At 40.1% G+C, this 23,057-nt stretch overlaps 1 protein-coding gene across 7 annotated transcripts in view; it reads right to left on the reverse strand.

The window, feature by feature from the left end:
* The window catches only part of usp47 (ubiquitin specific peptidase 47), a 34,159-nt gene continuing 11,102 nt past the window's right edge, over positions 1-23,057 (reverse strand). For 2 of the 7 annotated variants that reach the window (XM_079865537.1, XM_079865534.1), the window contains 27 exons: positions 21,423-21,617; positions 19,477-19,590; positions 18,381-18,534; positions 18,195-18,291; positions 17,548-17,693; positions 17,352-17,431; positions 15,926-16,075; positions 14,539-14,634; positions 14,317-14,469; positions 13,779-13,937; positions 13,264-13,395; positions 12,616-12,692; positions 12,456-12,511; positions 12,226-12,338; positions 10,932-11,036; positions 10,580-10,787; positions 10,282-10,397; positions 9,437-9,556; positions 8,458-9,235; positions 6,907-7,082; positions 5,925-6,005; positions 5,683-5,798; positions 4,795-4,913; positions 4,474-4,604; positions 4,337-4,384; positions 4,116-4,246; positions 1-1,245 (listed from right to left, as the gene is read on the reverse strand). In XM_079865537.1, the coding sequence (XP_079721663.1) occupies positions 1,071-1,245; positions 4,116-4,246; positions 4,337-4,384; positions 4,474-4,604; positions 4,795-4,913; positions 5,683-5,798; positions 5,925-6,005; positions 6,907-7,082; positions 8,458-9,235; positions 9,437-9,556; positions 10,282-10,397; positions 10,580-10,787; positions 10,932-11,036; positions 12,226-12,338; positions 12,456-12,511; positions 12,616-12,692; positions 13,264-13,395; positions 13,779-13,937; positions 14,317-14,469; positions 14,539-14,634; positions 15,926-16,075; positions 17,352-17,431; positions 17,548-17,693; positions 18,195-18,291; positions 18,381-18,534; positions 19,477-19,590; positions 21,423-21,617 (4,026 nt within the window). In that variant the 3' untranslated portion in view covers positions 1-1,070. Of the gene's footprint in view, positions 1,246-4,115; positions 4,247-4,336; positions 4,385-4,473; positions 4,605-4,794; positions 4,914-5,682; positions 5,799-5,924; positions 6,006-6,906; positions 7,083-8,457; positions 9,236-9,436; positions 9,557-10,281; positions 10,398-10,579; positions 10,788-10,931; positions 11,037-12,225; positions 12,339-12,455; positions 12,512-12,615; positions 12,693-13,263; positions 13,396-13,778; positions 13,938-14,316; positions 14,470-14,538; positions 14,635-15,925; positions 16,076-17,225; positions 17,432-17,547; positions 17,694-18,194; positions 18,292-18,380; positions 18,535-19,476; positions 19,591-21,422; positions 21,618-23,057 lie in introns of all 7 variants that reach the window. The other 5 variants (XM_079865533.1, XM_079865531.1, XM_079865536.1 and 2 more) reach the window with 3 other exon arrangements.

A 23,057-nucleotide genomic window follows, 5' to 3' on the forward strand; every position in this document is an offset into this window, starting at 1 on the left:
TCTGAACCCACAGGCTCTGTTCACATTGTGCAGAAATAAAAACAAAAAAATGAAAAAGAAACACAGGACATGTCTAAATGGAAAAAGAAAAGCCGAGTACATAAAAATTAAAACACGTGCCATTAAAAGTCACTCACAAGACCTAACATCACCTTTATCAGTCTGAAGTGACATAATTTACATGAAAAATAAAAATAAAAATGAATCAGGTGAACAAAGCGCACTACTTGATTCATGTCGCCCTACTCTTAAAGGCTTGCAATTCATATGTACCAGTGTCATGAGCCCCAGCAGGAAGTAGTGAGAGGAGGAGCTTCAGCAGTCGGTGGGCGGGCAAACCGCTAACCACACCCACACACAAAAGGAAGCATAAACTGCAAGAATAGAACCTGTTCAGCCAGAAAAGAAGCATTTAATTTCACAACTATGTGTTAAATAAACAAAAGGAGAGATATCCCAATATTCAAGTGAGAGCATCATACCCAAAATTTCAAGTGAAAGTGTCATACAACGACTGGAGTCGATCGAAGAGCTCTCCGAAATGGAAGATGAGCAGTGCGGGCGCTTGGAGGTGACTGGATACATTACGCACTGTGCTCGAGTGACTCGGGACAATGAGAATTTGTCACGCTGGATCGCATCTCAAAATTATAGAGTGAGTGATGGACGAACAGCAAAATGCAGAACGACGGGACGAAAAAAAAATCAATGGAGATGGCGCACCGAGAGTGCAAAATCAAGAGGGCGATAAAATCTCTCCCAAACTGCCCCCTTTCTTCTAACAAACGCACCCATCTCTGTATTATTAAATCGATTTATCTGAATGATATTGAACTTGAAATAGCTTTTGCACTTCCCTTTAAACTTTACAGTACAATAAACTATGGTGCACAATAGTACTCTGAGTACTATGCGTTCTGGAGCTCAAAGAAGAGAGCGTCAGCCGGACAGCACTGGTGACGTTGATTCAACGTGTGGCCCGAATGCCAGGGTGGCTGGCGAGGCAGCGCTACACTGCAGCGGGCAGGTCAGATAGAGAATAGGGAAGGATAGTCCCCCCCCCGCCCCTCTCAGTCCTGTCCGGGGTCTTTGGTGGGCCCTCCGTCCAGGTAGATTTTGAGGGCCTTCTCTTTGCGGGGGGAGTAGCTGACCCGGTGGCCCGTCTTCAGCAGGCGACTGCTCTCCTTCTTCATCAGCTCGTTGCGCTCCTCTTCAGAGAGATCCATGAGCTCCTCAGTGCTGTCCCTGTGGAGGAGGGAGCGGGGAAACGCATGAGTGACAAGTTGACCAGCAAGCAACGGGTCAATCACTGATTAAAGTCATTCATTTAGTTCATTTTAGCTTTAATAAAGACATGTTAAAGGTAGGGTCGGCAGTTTTTTTCTAAAAAATTTTTTTTCCAAATTTGTTTAAACTTTCTTTATATACCAATACATAGTTAAAATGTAAGTACTCTGAAAAAGAAAGTATAAAAATCGAGTGTCTGTAGTCCTCTCAGGGCGCAATAAACACAGCTACTTATTTCCATTTGGAGCGAATGAAATGATTGGCTGGGCTACTGTCACTCTCCCTCGCTACCATGGCTACCACCCCTGCTGCTACAGGAGCTGCCCACATGCGCGCACCCGTTTGACTCGAGGAGGGAAAGAGGCACGGAAGCTAGGAAGAATCACAATAATGGCAGAGAAAGAGCAGTCAAAATTCCCAGTACCTGCATATACAGTCAGCGAAGGCAAAAAAAGGCAATATTAACCAACTGCAGAACCGCAGAACCATACGTCATAGCAGTGTGAGGATGACAGCGCCAGCCTAACAGTCTGATGCCGGAAGTGGGCGGGGTAAAAGCATCTAAGGGGTGGAGATGGGTAGGTTTAGGGGTGGGTTTAGGGATCAGGGGGTGGAGATGGGTAGGTTTAGGGGCGGGTTTAGGGATCAGGGGGTGGAGATGGGTAGGTTTAGGGGTGGGTTTAGGGTTTAGGGGTGGGTTTAGGGTTTAGGGGTCAGGGGGTGGAGATGGGTAGGTTTAGGGGTCAGGGGGTGGAAATGGGTAGGTTTAGGGGTCAGGGGGTGGAGATAGGTAGGTTTAGGGGTGGGTTTAGGGGTCAGGGGGTGGAGATGGGTAGGTTTAGGGGTGGGTTTAGGGGTCAGGGGGTGGGTTTAGGGGTCAGGGGGTGGAGATGGGTAGGTTTAGGGGTGGGTTTAGGGATCAGGGGGTGGAGATGGGTAGGTTTAGGGGTCAGGGGGTGGAGATGGGTAGGTTTAGGTATGGTATATGTAAGGTGGATATGTATGGTATGCGGTTCCGGCATCAGACTGTTAGGCTGGCGCTGTCATCCTCACACTGCTATGACGTATGATTCTGCGGTTCTGCAGTCAAACCCATCTCAAAAAAGGAACTAGAAAGGTAGGCTACTTGTCCTCATCAGAGCCAACAGTGCTTTCATCGTGGAAGCTCTTACATGCAAAACACTGTATGTTATGAATCTTACACGAAATTCACCTTCATCACAGTGTAACTGATGGTAATGGGAAAACGTGTATCAATGCAACCTGTTTTTAGCTTTGCCTTATGTTACTAGCTCGTTACCGAATCAAACTCAATATATTTTAAACTTTACCAGTATCGATATGCTAGCTTGATAGTGAGTACTAACAGCCATGTTAGTTGTTTATATTCATAATGATAAAGTTAGGTATTTTATTACATGTGATTCAACCTGACATGATGTCACTACATGCACTGCACTCCTCTCGGTGCTGGCAAACGCGTCCTCCAGCTGAAGATAGGCTGAGCGGTCGGCATCGCGCGTTCATGTGTTTTGGGGGCGTGGCTTTGGAAGGAGCCCAGAAGGGAGGGGGTGGGAGTGAATTAAATAAGTAGCTGTGTTTATTGCAGTCCTGAGAGGACTAGAGACACTCGATTTTTATACTCTCTTTTTCAGAGTACTTACATTTTAATTATGTATTGGTATATAAAGACAGTTTAAACAAATTTGGGGAAAAGTTTTTTAGACAAATCCTGCCTACCCTGCCTTTAATGTTAAATTAAAAGTAGTTTAGCAATTGTAACATAACATAGCATAACAAGCCTTTAACAATTAAATCCACATTAAAACAATAATTAAATATTAAATATAAATAATTCAAATCAAAACAATAACATAAACAGATGTAGAGTGGTAAGCTATAATAGCCTAACATTAACTAGCCTTTAATAAGACCAATTAAACTAGTCTGACAACTCGGTCGATTCTGAAAATGTGCATTTTTAAACTTCAAACTGTTTAAAAAGATGCACATAGTATGTCTTAAATTGCCCCTATTATGCTATTCTAAAGTTTCCTGATTTCAGTCTCCTACAACAGGCATCCGAGGTCAACACTTTAATTTTCTCACAATATCCATTGCAGCATCACCTCTTTTCTCACAGTGTCTGAAACAGTTTCAGTTTCTCTAAACTCCTCCTTTCTGAGAGCTTCCTCTGCTCTGATTGGTCAGATGGACCCAGTGTGTTGTGATTGGTCGACTGCTTACAGCACGTGTCAGAAACTAAACGGCAATTACCATATCTGAATTTCAGTTCTTCCTCAGCACTAGTAAACACAGTGATACGAACAGTTATGGCGGCGCCGGTTTTTCCGTATCAATTTCAATCTTTTGGAAGTGCATCAAAGTGGATTTGCTTTTTCAGTGCAGAAAATAGCGTTTTTACAACATGTCGACAACATGAACCACACTCTTCCATTCTCAGATACATCTACAGTGTTTGAGGGCGGGTCAAAGTAGACGTTGTTCATAGGCAGCCAATGAAGACCATAGGTTGGCATTATGCAAATCTACTACAAGCCTACGTAGGTTCGTGCAGGAAGTGAGACTGGAATTACTGACGACTTGTTTCAGGCAGTTCAGAATTTTTTAAAAAAAAATTTTTTGGGAGACACCAACTCCATTTATCCATTGCACTTTGATCTTTGAAACTTTGCAGACCATTCACAAAGCTTTATTACACACTGCATGAAAGGTAAGATGAAAAAGCATAATAGAGGCAGTTTAAAATAGAATTTTCTTCAAAACATAAAGAGACTAATTCCATTTCTGAAAGGTAAAGGCTTTACCTGTAGAAGATCACAGCGCCATCATCACAGATGTAGAGTGGCCAGACATTGAGGGTGGAGACTTTAGGATTCCAATCTAAATCCTGATGGATCTCCAGCACTGAAATGTCACAAGGAAAAGTTCCTCGTCCCTGTAGGAGAAACAAGACACTCATTATCTGAGGCACTGCAATAAGGACATCTGAAACTCAACTAAATCTGCTCCCAAAAGACTGTCGTACCTTGGCAAACTCCAGGTTTTCCAAAGGAATTCCACTCATTTCGCTGAGCTGAGGAAACAAACAAAAAATGAGATTAGCACTCAAATGACAATTGGGAATTCTAAGCATTCGTCAGAAACATTGCTGATTCCACACACCTTCTCCTTGAGCTCCTCTACGCTGCTGCTCTCCAGCACCACCTCCCGAAAGGCCTCAAGCTTCATCTGGGCAGGACACCAGCGACGGGTCAGAACCGCCAACTGAGACATGGACTTCATCCGCTCCGGTTCTACAAGCAAGGAAATCAATGATGGACAAAATACAGTAGTCAACATTTGAAGTGGATCAAAAAAAGTTCATCAAAGAACGGGTATTGTTCAAAAATTCATGTATAACTTTGATGAAAGGTTTTGATCCACTTCAAATGTTAACTACGTGCTGGTTTAGGCTTAGAAAATGTATGATAAACATGTCTTCACCATCAAGGACTTCCAGGAACACCTCCCAGTTACTGGAGATGTTGATGTCCTCCTCATAGACGTGATAATCCAGAAACACTGTGCCTGGGTTCTTCCAGGTCTTCTTCCTGAGTCTAAACCTATGACACACAGAGGCACACACATCTTGTTTGTATTCTGAGGCGTTAATCGTCCTCTGCTGTGAGTCAGTGTGTTTGAAGGTCAGTTGCTGCAGTGAGGCATTGAGATGTGACACAGTAGCACGCAGAACGGGGATGTGTGTCCAAAACTGTTGCAGGATGAGTCAGGCCTGAGACAACAACAGTCATCTCAAGCACAAGAAAACTGGGATTTCAGATGATTCACCGTGGAAAAAATGTCAGTATTTATTACAAATGATTTATCTGTGCATATAAATTCAAGTGCCTTCGTAATCAAAATAACTTCCACAACGTCTTAGAACGACATCTCTTCTCTTCTCTGATGGAGTGTTTACTGGAGTAAGGGCGACCAAAAGTCCCACATGCTTTTGAAGTGTTGATCATTGTAGCCAATCACAGACATATGTTGAGCGCATGAACACAATGGCCAATCAGAGGTGTTTAAGTTCAACAGCGCTCAAAATGCTGAGTAATGTCACATTTTTTACATTTCAGTGCCGACTTGGTACCAAAGTCAGTACTTTTGACAACACTAGTCTGGGATGTCTTTATGTAGGCTTGAAAATGTACTTTATCTAAAAAAATAGGGGCCAGCAGAAAAGGTTTGGGAATCACTGGATTAGCCAATCATAAAGGATGTTTACATAGAAGTCTTAAAGGTCCAGGAGAATAAATCATGAATGATTCTGGCGTAAAACATCTTGACTAGAATAAGTAAACCTTTCCAAAATGTTTGACATGAGCTCACCTGTCTATACTGAGGTCCAGTTTGCACTGGTCTTTGAGTTGAGGCAGCAACTCCTCCTTAGACTGCCGAACAGTCATTCCCTTAGCGAACACAGTATCCAAAAGGAACTTACAGGGCTGTCGAAACAAAACAATACCTGTTATATGTGCACAAACATTGTTGGCGATTTCAGAATAATCGTTCCACTGTAGAATATGAAAAGGACATCCATTTCCAATTGCACAAAAAGCTTTGTGGCTCACCTCTGGGTCATTAACTAGCAGCTGGTACACCTTCACCCTGTACTCTCCTTTCTTCAGTGCACGTCCCAATCGAATCGTGATCTGTTCAACAGCAGAGCAGCCGTGCATATAATACATTTATGTATTAAATCTAGTGGTGCCAAACGAAATTGCAAGAACAGCCCAGTATTGTTGTCTTTGCAAGTTCAAGGAACACGCCGACTTTTTGGGACTTTAGCTTATTCACCGTATCCCCCAGAGTTAGATAAGTCCATACATACCCTTCTCATCTCCGTGCGTGCCGTAACTCTGTCTGACACACCCACCACTAGCCTAGCTTAGCACAAAGACTGGAGATAAATGGCTCTAACTAGCATACTGCTCCCAATAAGTGACAAAATAACACCAACATTTTCCTATTTACATGTTGTAATTTGTATCGTCACAGTGTGTACAAATAACAAGGTCACATGACACACAGCCATCTTCTAACCGCATACATACTGGGAATTATATTCTCAGAAGGCGAAGCACTGCTACTTCTGTGCTCGCTACTAGCTAGCTAGTCACATTGCTTTTGTTGACGGAAGTAACAACGGTGCTTTTCAGGTGTTGCGCTAATCATTCTGCCCAAGAAGCAGTGCTTCACCTTCTGAGAATATAGTTCCCAGTATGTATACGGTTAGAAGATGGCTGTGTCTCATGTGACCTTGTTATTTGCACACGCTGTGACGATACAAATCACAACATGTAAATAGGAAAATGTTGGTGTAATTTTGTCACTTATTGGGAGCAGTATGCTAGCTGGAGCCGTTTACCTCCAGTCTTTGTGCTAAGCTAGGCTAGCGGTGGGTGCGTCAGACAGAGTTACGGCACGCACGGAGATGAGAAGGGTATGTATGGACTTATCTAACTCTGGGGGATACGGTGAATAAGCTAAAGTCCCAAAAACTCTGCGTGTTCCTTTAAACTGGGATTGGAGAAAGTGCAGTTACAAACTCACCTTGTTGTCATCAGAAAAAGAGGACAGCGTCTCATTGAGCCGCACGCTCTCAAACTCCTGGTTGTTGGCATAAACCCGGAAGACCTTAAACTGAGTGGAGGGAACGCCAACAAACGGCTCGAGATTCTGTTTGAATGCAGCCAGTGTGATCCTCTTGTCAACATGGACAAGTAAACCTGAAACATACCATATTACCAACGTTAACTTTCAAGAACATAAACTACCGTTTCTATTTATCAAAGAATCCTGAAAAAATGTATCATGGTTTCCACTAAAATATTAAGCAGCACAACATTGATAATAATAATCAGAGAAGTTTCTTGTGCAGCAAATCTGAAGGATCATGTGACACTGAAGACTGGAGTAATGATGCTGAAAATTTAGCTTTGATCACAGGGATAAATTACATTTTAAAATATATTTAAATAGAACATTTTAATAAAATTATTGAAATATTCCAAATTTGCTTAAACCAGCCTAAGATGGTTTACTTGTTTAGCTGGTCTTCCAACCTGACCAACTGAACAGGCTGGGTTAATCTTATTTTTTCAGCAGACAAATTTTCCGCTGAGGTAAACACTGTCAGGCGCTTTTCTTTAGTTTAACTGTTTGACCTCTCTGGTTTTGCTAACATCTAGAGGGAAAAAAAACAGGGTAAAATCATCATTACATTTCAATACAAAGAATGAAGTTGTAGTTTTTAAAAAGGTTACTAGTCTACGACTGCATGATATTGGAGAAAAACTGACATTGAGAAATTAGATTTGTCTGCAATCTATATTATCTATATATTTTCACCAGATTACCTGAATGGTTATATTTGAAAAGTATTAAATCAATCTAGAATGATCAGGGTGATTTTGTTGGGGAGAGCATCTGCATAGGAAATAAAAAATATTTTAAAAAGCTGCAAAATGTATTTTTTTACTCTGAAGACTTTTTTTTCCCCCTCTTAGGCAGGAAGACATTTTTTATTGGGGGGGGGGGTTAGTAATGTAAATTTATAGATTTATAGTATGAAACCTTTGGAAAAAATGATCTGATTAATACTATTAAATAAGAAAAAGGAATTTAATTAAACAATAAAAATGTTATTTATTTTAGTACACTATAAAATTACAATAATATCTTAATTTTTTTTGTTAAAACGTAAGTTTATTTTATTTGGCAGTTTGCGCCGCACTAAAGGCGTACATTGTTATTGTGATATGGTTTAATGTGATAAACATATTGAGAACTCTTCGATTGAATTAAATAAATATGAATACGGCCTGCCATTTAAGTTTGTTTTCATTGCCATACAAGCATCTATGGCTATTTTCATGGAAGACTGATGTATTTAAAAAAAATAAATAAAAAAATAAATAGTGGTGCCTGCAGTTTAAGAGTGAAGCGTGGCACTGTGTTCATTTACAAGCTGCAGCTCATGATTGCTTTTTAAGTGTCTCAGAGTGGTTTTGATTCACAGTGAATGACCCAAACCGCTCTGAGACACTGACAAACACCATATCATGAGCTTAAACAGAAAAAAAACAACCAGAGAAACTTTACTTTTCTGTCCTTCTCCGGCTCCATCCTCCTGAGAGTACGGCTCAGTTTTGAAGTACAAGTACTGGGCGTCAGCTTTGCTCTTGCCGTTCTCGTCGTACTCGCTGTCTGTGCCCGAGTCTTCTTCCGCCGTGTCCCACGTCTCCTTCTTCCCCTCGTGTGCTTTGGAGCGGCGGCTGCTGGTGATGCTGTGCGAGTCGAGGCCGTTAGCTAGCGGAAGCGGGCCGCTGTCTGCGTTACACAGCGTGTCGCTGCTGTGGCTGGAGCTCAGGATGTCACTGTCCACAGAGCTGGTGCTGCGGTCGTTGTTGACGTCCGAGTCCGAGCGCTCCTCAGAGGGGAACTGGTTGTCCGTGTCCGAGGCGACCCGCGTGGAGTTCTCCGTCTGGGAAGGCTGTGAGACGGCGTCCGGTTCCTGTGCCGGAGACTCGATGTGCTCGAAGTCGCTGTGTTCGGAGCTCTTCTGGCTGTCACTGGTGCTGGAGGTTTGCTGATGCTGCTGCTGTTGTTGTTGTTGTAAAGAAAGGTTCTTCAGTTTCTCAGTGCTCTCTTCAAGAATGGCCTCCACTGACTTTCTGCTGCCCTTCGCCCCATCAAAAGAGTCCTCAGAGTCAGCGCTAGCTTTGGGGCAACTAGTTCTGTTGGCTAAAGAGCCTGGCGATTGCTCGGGCAGGGAGACAAACAGTCTGATCGTGTTCCCGTGCCGATCCAGAAGCTTCCACAAAACAGAGTCAGTGAAGGCCACCTGATGATCTGTTGAGTCTGAGCTCTCCACGAAAACCTGAGAATAAACAAGAGCGTTTTATAGAAAAATTCAGAAATGTACCATTTTAATTTTCTGTTATTACTACAGTAAGTTAATGTAACCAATATATGTAACTGCTTATGAAGAGCATTTAAAAATCAGTCATGTTCTACTTTGTTTAGGATGCGGCAAGTTTCAGAACAGAGCCAATAAAAAGTGAGTGTAATGCTAGTTAACCTTGTTACTCCTGAAGAAACCCTCTGCTTTCAGAGTCTTGTTGGGCACGTAAAGGAGCCGGAGGTCATTATAGCAGCGCTCTAAGACGACACGCATCGTCTCCGCACAAAGACCCGTGGCCTGAGAACACAACGAGGAGACAACCGGTTAGATGGAAGCAGAAGTCCATTTCAACTGTCTTTGGCACTTCCCACAAATAGAGAACAAAACAGTGCTTGAAACTCCTCAATTATATCTGGCATATATTTTTTTCTTTTTCTACAAAGTATCAGAGAAAGCAGATGCTTTACCTTCAGAGAATATTCAGATACTGGTGTGAAGAATTCAGATATTAGACAAATATTGCATTTTTGCAAATCTAATATGGGTCAAAATACAGTTTAAAAGCCCTCCTTTGTGTGATTATTTTCAAGCAAATAAAACAAAATTACGATAAATAAATATGAAAATTCAAAATAAACATGAAAATCAAAATAAAATATTATGTAAAAAAACAGACGAAAGTAAAAATAAAAAGGTAAAAGGACTGCAGATTTGTTTTGCCTAAATTAGTCGCTTTGGTAATTCAAAACAAAATTAAAATAAATTCTACAATGACTTGTAATATCAATCTAACAGATTGTGTCAGAATCATCATATTGCTGTATTTGGGGGGGGGGGGGGGGTACTTTTACATTAGTATTATTTAGTGTTAGATAACAGTTTATCTAGCATTTCTAATCGTTCTTTTTCTCAAGAACATTGGACTTGGGCCTTCATTAATTAAAAGACAGTAATGGGCCACAAATTTGTCCCCTATTAATGGAAAGTGCCCTTTATATGTGTTCAGAAATGAGATTGGGTACCTGTGCAATGAGTTGCTTAAACTCTGTAATGGTCTGGTTGAGATAAGCCCTGACACTGACTGGAGCAGCAATAGACTCACTCTTTAGATCCACCACATGGACCTTCACCATCACCTCTGCAATCAACACACAAACATTGTCAGCAGTTTACAGTGAGGAGGTTTCCGGTCAACCGTGATGAGAATTCTAGAAATCAAAGTCATTATGCATGTGTGTCATTCTTTCATTGAGACCTTGATTGCGGATTTGTAGTTAAGAGTATATTGTAAATGTTCAAAAAAGTCAGCTCAGTAAATACCTCCAGGTTTGTATGGCTGGAACGCTTGGTCAGGTCTGCGGATCTCCAGAAGCAGGTCAAACATGTATGAAGACTTGACCCCGCCGAGCAGCAAACCCATGGGCATGTCTTCCTCACCTTCATACGAACGTTCCAGGTATTCATGAAACTCGTCGTATTTGACCAATCGACAGCAGTCCAGTGACACCACTCCCTCCAGGTCCATCAGCTGATCACAATCACACAGAACACAAGCAGTGATAAATTCAGAGAGACGAAGCTTGCTGATCTGTTTTTAAGGTTAATCTATCAGGCTAAAGACCAACTTAGCCTTAGAGGTGAAATTTAGACGACAGTATGTAACACTACTTGCCTTGTAAGCCATTTCGGTTGCTTCTCTGAGAGTTTTGTCCTTGTGAACCTCCAGCTTATTCTCCATCATCATCAACTTCACTGGATGCATGCAGAATAGCTTGATCTAATGGAAGAAGACAGAATAATAAGGTTTGGTTCTAAACAGTAAACACTGACTCTCTGGCAACTCAAGCAGCATCGAAAACACCGAGGAACCTCACTAAAGTGGCCAGAAATCATGGGAAAGTTGATTCTAATTAGGCGTTTCCCATTTTGCATTCTTATGCACCATTTTGTAGTACGTATGTAGCACCTGCAGTTGTGTAACACTGTTTTTGTATCGTTTATGTAAGAGTCCAACATTAGACTTGAAATGTCTATATAGTGCTGCAGGGATGATGCATTTTTATAGGCTCTTCCGGTTCTATCATCCTGAAGTCAATGGGTTTTTTGGAACGGGCTTTTGGTTGAATGCCTAAAACGAGGTATGTGGTGAACACAAGCTCAATATATCATCACGTTTTATTCTACAACAATACAAACATCAGTACTACCTGATTTTTCCTTAAGTACTTTTACATGTCTTAAAAATGGCGGTTGTTAAAAAGTGTCTGAATGGAACTACAGAGTTTTGTTTGTTTTGTATCTTTAGGTTCGGTGTTAAAGGGATGGTTCATCACGGAAGTGACCTCGACGTCCGGGTTAGCGGTAGCATTAGCCATCAGGCAAGTGTTATTTAAATAAACTCCTGATGTAATTACAAACTTTCCAATGCCTCGTTTTATGAGTACAGAACCTATTTGTACTACTGTAGAAGTTTGGTACCATTATTAGTGGGGTAAATTATGAGATACAACCTTTGATCCATTAGCGCCTGCACTAAGCCATTCGGCTGATATCTCTAAATAAGCTCTAATTTTAATAATGTTCGACCAAGGGAAAAAAAGCTTCAGGGGGGTGTTTGGCTCGAGGTCATGGTGCAAAGGACCCTAGGTTGTAATTACTCCGAACCATCCCTTTAAAAATGATATTATGAAAGCTAAGCAAACCAGGGCTAAATGTATAATTTTCTTTCTTGCTCTGGACCAAACGAACCAAACTACAAGTGTGAACACACCTTTAAATAAACTCTTTAGATAATTGTGCCAACTTTTGTTGCGCAGTGCTTGGAAAAGCCTTTGCATAGAGAGTGCACCAATGATGCCTAAAATGCTGTCTAGGTAGGCAGCTCATTAGGGTTTTGGACACAGCCCAAGTCTCCATGGCACGCAGTTACAGAACCGAGCACTGGTTGTGCTGTGCAGAAACTTTACCTTGCATGTGTTGCGCTCTATCTCTCTTTGCCTCTTCTCCTGCTCCTCGGACTCTTTCTCTCGTTGCACCAGTCTCTTTATGTGCTCTGGGAAGTCCTCCACTTCCAGGAATTCTGCAAACACACAGAGAGTACATTAAATTCCAGCATCTCGGAGAAGGAGCAAGATCATTGATAATACTTTTGTTTTTAGGTCGAGGGTGGAAAAAATATCCATGTCCGTTCCCTTACTTGCATTTCTGGAGGGGTCTTTCAGTCTGTACATGAGCATGTATGCATTTGTAGAGCTGTTGGGGCATAAAACCAGAAGATTTGGTAAAAATACTTTATAATGTGCTTTACAAGGGTCTTCTTTGGCATCACAAATGTAGGACTAGGAGGCTTCACACACCTGGCAAAGGCACTGGAGTAATAGCCCCTGCTCCCTGAGGATCCGCCATATGTCTTCCGGATGTCATCCTGTGTGATCTGGAACACACACATATGAATAACACAATTTACAACCCTGTATTATTTTCTTTCTTTCTGTGAAAAACAAAAATAGATGTTATGATGAGAAATCTAGGAACATGGGTCTCATTCACAAACTGTGTGCACGTCTGCGTACGAACATTTTCATGAACAATTCATGATTCATCAATAGCTTATACACACACATATTCACACAGTGAACTTAGAGTTCGACTAATATTGAAATGAACTCAAACATCCAAGTTCTCAGTTAAGAGAATTTCACATTTCAAGTTGACTAAACTTAAAATTGAAAGTTGATGAATTACAGCGATATGAACATCATATGTTTTGCTGAGAGTGGTAAAGGGCTGTTAAGAAAAGGTTGTGCAGAAAGTCCTGATATGGAGATGGTTTGGGCATGTTTTATGCAAATTACCAACCTAGATCACTCGTATAATTATAATACTCCAAATTTAAAAATAGTGCATATAAATACCAATAATCCGCACACTTATAAGTGAATGAGACCCAAAGATTTAATTTTTGGCTGAACTATTCCCTTTTAGATTGATGCTAGCCTGCTGACCTTGCTGACGTGCTGGTCATTGAAGCTGTACCATTGGCTGTCACTGAAGGACTTGATGCAGGCGTAGTAGTGCCCACCTGCAGCACTCCCAGAATGCACCATGACCGAGAAGAGTTCAAAGGTCAAAGAGCTCTATAAAGGAGACAGAAGAGGCATGCTTATCTTTCATCTTCCGAGTTCAGTACAGCACTTGAGCATTTTGGGTTCAGATAGATAGATAGATTGTTTTATTTAATGCCATGTCAGCATCTAAGGCTATTTTCATGGCAAAATTTAAATTACAAAAATAAAAATATCATATAAATACAATAAAACCAAGCAAACAAAAACAACAAGTCATATTATACAAAAAAAAAAAAAAATTTACATATGATAAATTATAAACCTTTTCAAGCATAATCTTACTAAATAAGTCCTTAAGTGAAATAACTTCATAATAGAGCATTCTACTTGTATTAAACCCAGGACAGTCCAATAAAATATGTTTTTTGGGTTCAGAGAGGACGTGAGGTAACCTTTGGTTTGAGCACCCGCTCTGCAGTGCTGGTGTTATCCAGACAGATGCCCTCATCCACGCCATCATCCGTGGAGAAATCGTTGCTCATCTGGTCACTGTGGCAGCTTCCTTCATTCTCCGCCCCACTGTCAGTGCAGCTCTCGGTCTGAGGTGACTTCTGCAGACAAAACATTTCATTAATGCATCAAAATTATGGTTTTAAATTAGTGTTTTTTGTTGGGCAAGGTACTGGGGAAGTTCAGAACTACATACTTCCAAAATCAATTAGTCTAAGGAAGCCCTGAATAATTAGGCTATTAGATGTGCATTACGGGGAATTTACTCAACGGGTGGAGTGCAAAATAATGGAACATTATGCAAAAACATTTTTTAGTTTGATCTTTAGATCTTTTATCTAAAGTTTGAAAAACTATTTGATCTTGACATGCAGTCTTAAAAATACAATGCTCACAGTAAAAGATGCACAAAAAATATTTTGAACTTGAAATAAATATTTTCCTTAACAAGAGGAGAGAGATCATAAAGCTGTGTCTCACCTCGTCCTCGACGTCAATGAAGGGGCTCATGTCCAGCTCCTCAGGGAAGGTCATGCGGTCATTGAGTTTAATGCGGTGCATAGTGGTGTAATCAAAGTCGAAGCGTTTCAGCTGCAGAGTCAGCAGGTATGGGAAATGGAGGAATCTCAGGCCCTGGAGAGAAAAATACTGCATAAGAAACTGAAATGTGACTAGACAGTCATCGTATCTGATCTGATTCACCTTGCGGGCGTCACATTTCTTTTTGCAGCGCTCACAGAAGTATTGGTTGGGCCCGTCGAGAGTCTCAGGCTGGATGAAGGCCTGCAGGGCTTCTTCCTGTTCAGCAGAAAAGTAGTGGACAATAAGGACAAACATGCTCCTCTTTCATTTGGATATTGCATTTGACATTCAGCACCTGTGTTATCATTAACATATGCAGGTGAAACTCTAAAAATTAGAATACCGTGCAAAAGTTCATTGACTTCAGTAATTCAACTTAAAGGGTGAAACTAAAATATTATATAGACTCATTACATGCAAAGTGAGATATATTTCAAGCCTTTATTTGTTATAATTTTGATGATTATGGCTTATAGTTTATGAAAACCACAAATTCAAAATCTCAGAAATTTTGAAAATTTTCAAATAGAGCAAATAAAGGCTTGAAATATATCTCACTTTGCATGTAATGAGTCTATATAATATTTTAGTTTCACCTTTTAAGTTGAATTACTGAAATAAATGAACTTTTGCACGATATTGTAATTTTTAGAGTTTCACCTGTAAATAACTTAAAAAGTACATAAATAAGAGTAAAGAGGACTTCTTAAAATAAATTTAAAGAGGACCTATTATGCCTTTTTTCAAAGTCTTGATTTGGTTTTTGGAGTCTACTATAGTTCCTGTCTCTATGAAGCCCCTCCTTCCGAAAAGCACAATGTGCTCTGATTGGCCCGCTGGATCGGTGTGTTGTGAATGCTCAACCGCCTCAAGCATGTTTGGGAAATGTCACGCCCCTTACCATAACCGCTAGTTTCAACAGTCACACTACTTACTAACTCAAACAGGCCCTGCCCCTTTTTTTTATGTTATTATGCCTTGGACGGGAATTATTTAAATGAGGAATATTGTGACGTGTTTGTTCCCGGAATAAAACTCCAGACTACAATGGAGGCGTTTCAGGGAGTTCACAAACGGTGCGCACTGATATAGAGAATAACTCCCGCTTGGAGGGACCTTGTGACTTTGCAGACCTTTTTCATGCTCAAACAGCAACATTTCACACTAAAGAAAGTTGAGGATGCAAAAAAAGCATAATAGGACCCCTTTAAAATTTCTTTGGAGCACTTTAGCACTTTGACTTATAAATATATTTTCTGATTGGCTGCGACTGTGTTTTGCTGTAGTGTTTACTTCACTATGGACTCCTGATTTCATTTTCATTTTACATTGAATCAAATAGCATATAACTCTCTAGCTTATAGCAATGGTCATATTTCCATATCAAACAATATTAAAATCACCAATTAGCATGTGTAAATACTGACAGGATGTCTTGTTGGCAAATAAAACAAATACAAAAGCACCGCAGCTACAAATAAATGGTCATAATGATGGCCGTACGCACCACGCTGCCAAAAGCCTGGCTGGCCCCGAAGGGCCTGATGACCAGAGGGATGTCCAAGTACGTGTCAATCCTCCAGCTCTCATAGCCACACTCCAAACACCGCACATAGTCCTTCAGTTTGCCCTGGTAAAGCTGGTTGATCAAGTCAGCCTGGGAAAAACAAAAGACAGTCCATTAAAACAAGTTCAATAAGCACACCAATACATTCAGAATGAAAATGTATTGTATGGATTTTTTCTATTATATAGATGAGCATAATACAAAAAAAATGAAACTGAATTACAGAATATCTTTGGCATGTCCCTTTTTGTGTTAACTTAAGCTGCATGAACTCAAAAAGTTTGTGTAAAACCTGACGATCACGTTCTCCAGCCCAATTGGAGAATGAACTAAAGAGAATCTTGTGCTTCAATAGAAACAGGAGCATCTGACTGTCTGTAAAAAGTTCACATGATCAATGTTAATCAGAATGGTTAGATCAGTTGGTTTCTTCATTTGAAATTGAGATAAATAAAAACCTTTATCATTTTAAGCTTCAATTTAGTATCCTTTTGAATCTCAAATTTTCATTGGGGTCTAAAGGCTGAGACACACCAAGTCGACGGTCGGCCCGTCGGTGAGCATCTGTCCACACAGTTTTTGTGGTGTGTTCGGCAACCATTGGCGTCTTTTCGGCCGATTAAGCACGTCAAATCAGCGATTGGCTTTAGAAAAATTATGAAAGCAAGTAAACAACAAAGTCATGAGGGTACACACAGATGGCTCTTCTAATTTTAAACATTATCTGAGCATTCCAACAAGTGAATATTTTCAAAATGACATGACTGTCTGGAGTGATGAACAAAATAAAGACCAACAGGATTCCTATATTCAAAATGTTAAGCAAATGCAGCTTTGTTTTCAGTTTGGATAGTTTAATTTCCCTTTATGAAGGACGAATGGACTACTGCCACCTGCTGGCATGGAGTGGCCATTGACTGCAGTCTTTGTGGCGTGTTCAAACACAGCTTTTTGTTCCGAGACACAGGCAATGCGAGACAACAACACAGTCTCCGCTAGCTTTATGATGTCGGGTCGGTGTGTCACTTTTGGACCCCATTATAAATTCAGAGAAATCCCAAACAAGTGGTTGAGACGTGTTTTTTTCTGAACAATTAGTTTTGCCAACTCACTGGCACAAATACAGATTTCGAAGTCTTACAGACTTCACAAAGTCTTACAGCACAGCTTAAAAGAGAACAATCAGCTGAGTGTAGAAACATGCAAACCTTTGTTTAGTGCATGCCATGACCCAACCCACCTCAAACGTTGAGGACATTCGGACATTCGAACGAACATTGGGTCTTTTGTCCTGACCCTGATGTAGGGATCTCATTGGTTGTGGATTAGCATCAAGAGATGAGGGGGCGGGGCTTGCATCGCATACCTGCTCGGTCTGTTTCCACTTCTGCTCTAGTGCATCAAACATGACTCTGCAAAGCTCCTGGACGTCGTGCTGCTGCCAGGCTGCAAAACACACACGGTAAAGAGTTACGAGTAATCAAGACTCCTCCTGCTATCTGATAACAGCAGTGCTAATGTGGGTAAAGTTTCTCAAAGAGACGTTAAGTGACTCCTCGTACCCTCACTGCTGTCCCAGCCAAAGCTGCGGGTCACGTCTGTGGTCTCGATGGCGCGCTTCTTACTCGTCTGCAGGAGAACGAACAGCCTCTGGAGCTGGTACGGGATACTGGTGACTGGATCCTCCTCGGACTCCTCAAACTCCCAACTGGTGCAGAAACATTCAAAATAGTGTTAGAGGTAATAGTTGTAAAATGCAAAATATGGAGGCAGAATCGAATGTTTATAAAAATACGAATAAAAAGCTACAAGCTATTAATAGTGCCAAAAATGGCATTAGAGACAGTATGTTGAATTCATACTGCCTAAAAAAAAATCATAAAAGCCTAAATTGAATCTTTATATTCAAAGTGATCGAGTCTCTTCAAAACATTTGGAGTAAACCGCTCAATTCATATGGATTAGTTTTACGATCTCTTTATGAAATTTTTGAAGCTTCAAAGTGGTATTTGCGTAGCTGTCAATGGAAGGACAGAAAACTCTCAGATTTCATCTAAAATATCTTAATTTGTGTTTAGAAGATGAACAAAAGTCTTATGGGTTTGGAATGACATGAGTAATTAATGACAGAATTTTCATTTTTGGGTGAACTATCCCTTTAAATCTAGTTCATATGAACTAGTTATCCCACTAAACACAGACTACTTACTTGTAGAGTGCATTCCTGAACTCAGGGGTCATGAACAGGGTCTGCAGGAGGCTGTTCAGGTAGCAGGTCATAGCTTGGTTGACCAAACCAACATAACCTTTAAAGGAGACACAAGACAAATGAATCTGTGTGGCAAAGTTGTGACCATCATGCCCTTCACCACAATGCATGTTAAAGCAGTGCTACCTGTCTCTGACTTGTTGAGTATGGAGGAGTACGAGTAACTGGGGCTGCTGTAGTCACTGCTGCAGCCCACAGTACCGTCCCGCGGTAAAGGTCCAATGAAGCGGTCCTGAGAACTGTCATCAAGACCACTGCTGTCCGCTGTGCCAGATTCATCCTGTTAAGACAGTCACACAAGAATAATGCTAAATATGCAGTGCTCACTATACATGATTAAGATCTCATGCCACAAGGTTAACAAATTAACACTCGTTCTTTTCAAATTTATTTTTCTTATGATATTGCATCCGTATTATGTTGTATTCTTTATTCTTTATTATCTCCGCTTGATGCAATCTTTGCACTTTTGTTAAATATAAAAAGATAAAGATTATAGAAAAAAGATAGAACAGATTGCTCGATAGAATGAACGATGGTTAGAATGAATGATAGTTAGAACAAACGATAGATAAAATGAACGATAGATAAAACAACCGATAGATAAAGCAAACGATGGATAAAACAAACGGATGGATGGACGGATAAAACAAACGATAGGCAAAAAAAAAAAAAACGAAAGATAGACAACAAACAATAGATAAAAACTTTTTTTAAACTAGATAGAATGAAGGAACAGAACGATAGATCAAATTAACGATAGCTAAAACAAACGAACGGTAAAACTAATGAAAAAACGAAAGATAGAATGAACAATCAGTAAATAGAGCGAGTGTGCAAATGAATGAACGAACAATAGATAGATAGACAACAAACAATAAATAAAACAAATGATATACAACAAATAATAGATAAAAATTGTTTAAAAAAAATAGCTAGAATAAAGGAATGAATGATAAATGACCGATAGCTAAAGAATGAAAGAATGATAGATTATATTAACAATAGGAAAATAGACAGAGCGAACGAACGAACGATAGATAGAATGTTTGAATGAACGATAAAACGATAAAATGACCAAATGATAAAGCGATAGTTGAAACGTACAATAGATAAACGTTAGTCAGAGCAGACAACAGACAGTCATTGCGTTGACAGATAGTGGTACGACTGATCAATGGATGACAGATGACGTATTTAAACAGCTCATATCGTGACTCACTGAAGCGATCTGAGGCTGCTCTCCGTCCTTGTCTGTGAGCTGCAGGAAATTCTTCTTCCCAGCCTCAAAACCGGACAACACCAGGGACATCTCACCGGCCTGGTCCAGAGGAGCCTTGGGGAAAAAAAGAGATAAGAGTGGACAAGAGTGAGAGAGGTAGTGGAAAAACAAGAGCAGGACATCGAATGCGGGGCAGATGCTGTCTGGAACAGTCTTAGAAAGACTTAAGACTGCAGAAATACTGCAAAATGCTGTAAAAGAGAAAATAATCAAGCTGACATACTGCAGATAGCCCACATCTCGTCCGAGGATTCGGTTAGTATGGAAGAAAAAGCTGTGCTGCCTGAGGGACATGATGACGTACTAGCAATTTACCCACAGGTCTGGACGTACTAATGTTGGACTGGAGTGGGTGACGGTACAAACAAGAGTGTTTGCACTGTATTTTATTTCCTTTTTATTCTAAACTGTTCTTATTGCTTTTGATTATTTGAATTACTTCTATGTAAAGCACTTTGAATTACTAGTGTATGAAATGTGCTATATAAATAAACTTGTCTTGCCTAATCCAGTGACCTACTCAGAGAGTTACCTGCAACTACAAGCTCTGTGCTGGGTCAGCACTGGGATTAACACACAGTTAGATGGAGAATAGAGCAGAGTACATGTCATAACACAGCTCCATCTAATCAGATCACATTCACTTCAGCAGTGTGGGAAAACATGGCACTGACACTGATAACCGATATATTGGCAGATCAATCTAAATCTCACTTATGTGAAGTGCATGTCTAAGCACTTCAACATAAATCAAATATGCATAGCGGAGTAGCCTAGTTTGAACCAGTGTAAATACAACTGACAATCGCACAAAAGGCTGCGAATGCACAAGCGAACTTGACTGTGCTAGTCATGAAGGCTCTTCCCGTAACAACGTGCTACAACACGGGTGAAGTGATGTGTGGCCTGGGAAATCTTCAGCCTTTATTCAAATAATATTCAAAATTACTTGTGATACCGCAATGAATCCTGTCATATTGTGCAGAGATATTTTTTGGTAAGAAGAATTTCCAAAGAAATTATGAAAAATTACAGATCCAACTAAATATTATTAACTGATTATGTTGCAGGCAATGTATGATTTTTCCTGTGAGCCTTTTTTATGCATGTAGCTTTAGTTTGTTTGCCTTATAATAATTTATAAATACATTAACCAAGTTTAGTGTTTTGTTCTCTCCTGATATTTAAAATAAATCTAAAAATATTTTCCTCATATTGTGATCGAAGTTGTAGCATCATTAAAAACAATTATCCCCTCTGGATAAGTGTATCACTCTGGACATCATTCTAATATGATGATTTTGACACACACATTCTAATATGATGATTTTGACACACACATACACACATTAAGTAAAAAAAAAATTCTCCAACCCTAGTTCAAGTTTTTTCAAGTTTTTGTGTGTGTGTGTGTGTGTGCGCGTGCGTGCGTGCGTGCGCATGTGTGTCAAAATCATCATATTAGAATGATATCCAGAGTGATATCTAATACCCAGATATCCAGAATGATACACTTTTGGCCAGTGTGTGTGTGTGTGTGCGTGTGTGTGCGTGTGTGTCAAAATTATCATATTAGAATGATTTCTGAAGGATAATGTGACACTGAAGACTTGAGTAATGAGACTTAAGCATAAGACACTTCTTTCAAAAACAAAAATATCTTACTGACCCCAAACTTTTGACCAGTAGTGTATATAAATACTAAGCATGTGTAAATATGTACTACACTGCATTATTTACTGTATTAATTATAAAAGCATTACATAATGCTAAAAAAAACAGCCATTTCCTTAATGCAGTATGCAGAACTTTTTTCTTCTATTTTAGGGAGAAACAGTCCATGTTTTGGTAAGACTTTTGTGTGTTTTGTTGGGGAAGACTCTCACCCCGTCCCCAGCGTTGGACCACGCCAGGCAGAAAGTGCCGTTCACATATCCAGCCTTGTGAGCCACATCCTCGTAGAATTTGTTGACGGTGGTGGAGGCGGGCAGGTTGAGCGTCAGCCTCTCATTGACGGTCTTGGCATTGGTGGTGTCCTGCACAATACACAGCACTCTCGGCTCCTCCGCTGCACTTTCAATCTGTGAATGCACACATAGGGTGAGTGTTAAGTTTACTTCAACCAAGCACACACACACACATCAATTTGAGCTCCACTCCAGTGCTGAGAACGTCCATCAGACATGCCGGGGAAATGCACTAGATGAGCAAAAGTGCAAAAGTTTTCTTGCACCAGGCAATATCATCAGAGAACTGACCAATCATAGTTACGTAATGCACGTTTTCATGTGGTAAGCCAGGGAGTGCGTAAGCAAGCAGAAGTATGCTGTATATTTCAACACTGAACTCATAATACAAACCTACTTAGGTTAGAAATTAATACAGCAATCCACCATGAAACATACATGGTTAAACAGGACTAACAGCCTGATCATGCCAGTGAGTAAACTAGCAAACCTCAGTAATTACTCAATAAATATTTAGATTAGACATTCATATTATTAATCTTATTGACACAAGTGGGTTAAATGTTAGTGTAGAAACAGCTCAGAACAGTGAAGTTATGGCTTAAGTGTACTGTGTTTGGGGTCACAGCGTGACGTCAAGGCCATAATGTTGACTCTGACTGGTGCTGGTTGGTTAATTGCAGGTGTTGTTTACAAAGCAGAGCCATGGCCTTTTCATAGCGTCTGCTAAAGAACTGATCATGTTACCAAAAGCGCTGACTGAGGATTCCAAGCACGACGCAAGCAAAACATTTCTTCGTACATTATTGATATGATGAGCACAGACAATAACTTCAGAAGATTATTTTAAAGTTGCTTTAGTTTAAATTAAAGGGCTAGTTTACACCCAAAAATTATCCCATAACGCATTCACCCTCAAGCCATCCTAGGTGTATATGACTTTCTTCTTTCAGCCAAACACAATCTGAGTTATATTAAAAAATATCCTGGCTCTTCCAAGCTTTATAACGGGAGTGAATAGAGCCCGAGTTTTTGAAACGCCAAAAAGTGCATCCATCCATCATAAAAGTGATCCATACTGCTCCAGGAGGTTAATAAAGGCCTTCTGAAGCGAAGTGCTACGTTTTTGTGAGAAAAATATCCATATTTATAACTTTATTAATCATAATCAATGGCTTCCCAAAGCAAACATTGAATATACATGTTTTTATCAAATAAATAGTATAGCCTATAATAACTTGTTACATATTTTGTATTTCTATTTATTCGCTTTCAATATTTTATAGGCTTTTATACCTAGAAAAATGCTGAATTTGTAGAGGCTGCATAAAGGGAAAAGTCCTTTCAGTCAGAAAAGGAAATTAGGAATTCTGGCTGGATATTGTCATAAAAACTGATGACTGATTTTTTCAAACACATGAAATACTGAAGAATATGTTAAGTAAAAATATTATGAATATGTAATATAGTGCATGTATTTATCAAAAAGCTCATCTCTAGGGTACATTTTTCTAACTGATGGACAATGAATGGCTTTTCTGAGGTAAATGTAAC

Source organism: Squalius cephalus (genome assembly GCF_949319135.1).
Source record: "Squalius cephalus genome assembly, chromosome: 3".
Lineage (NCBI taxonomy): Eukaryota > Metazoa > Chordata > Actinopteri > Cypriniformes > Leuciscidae > Squalius > Squalius cephalus.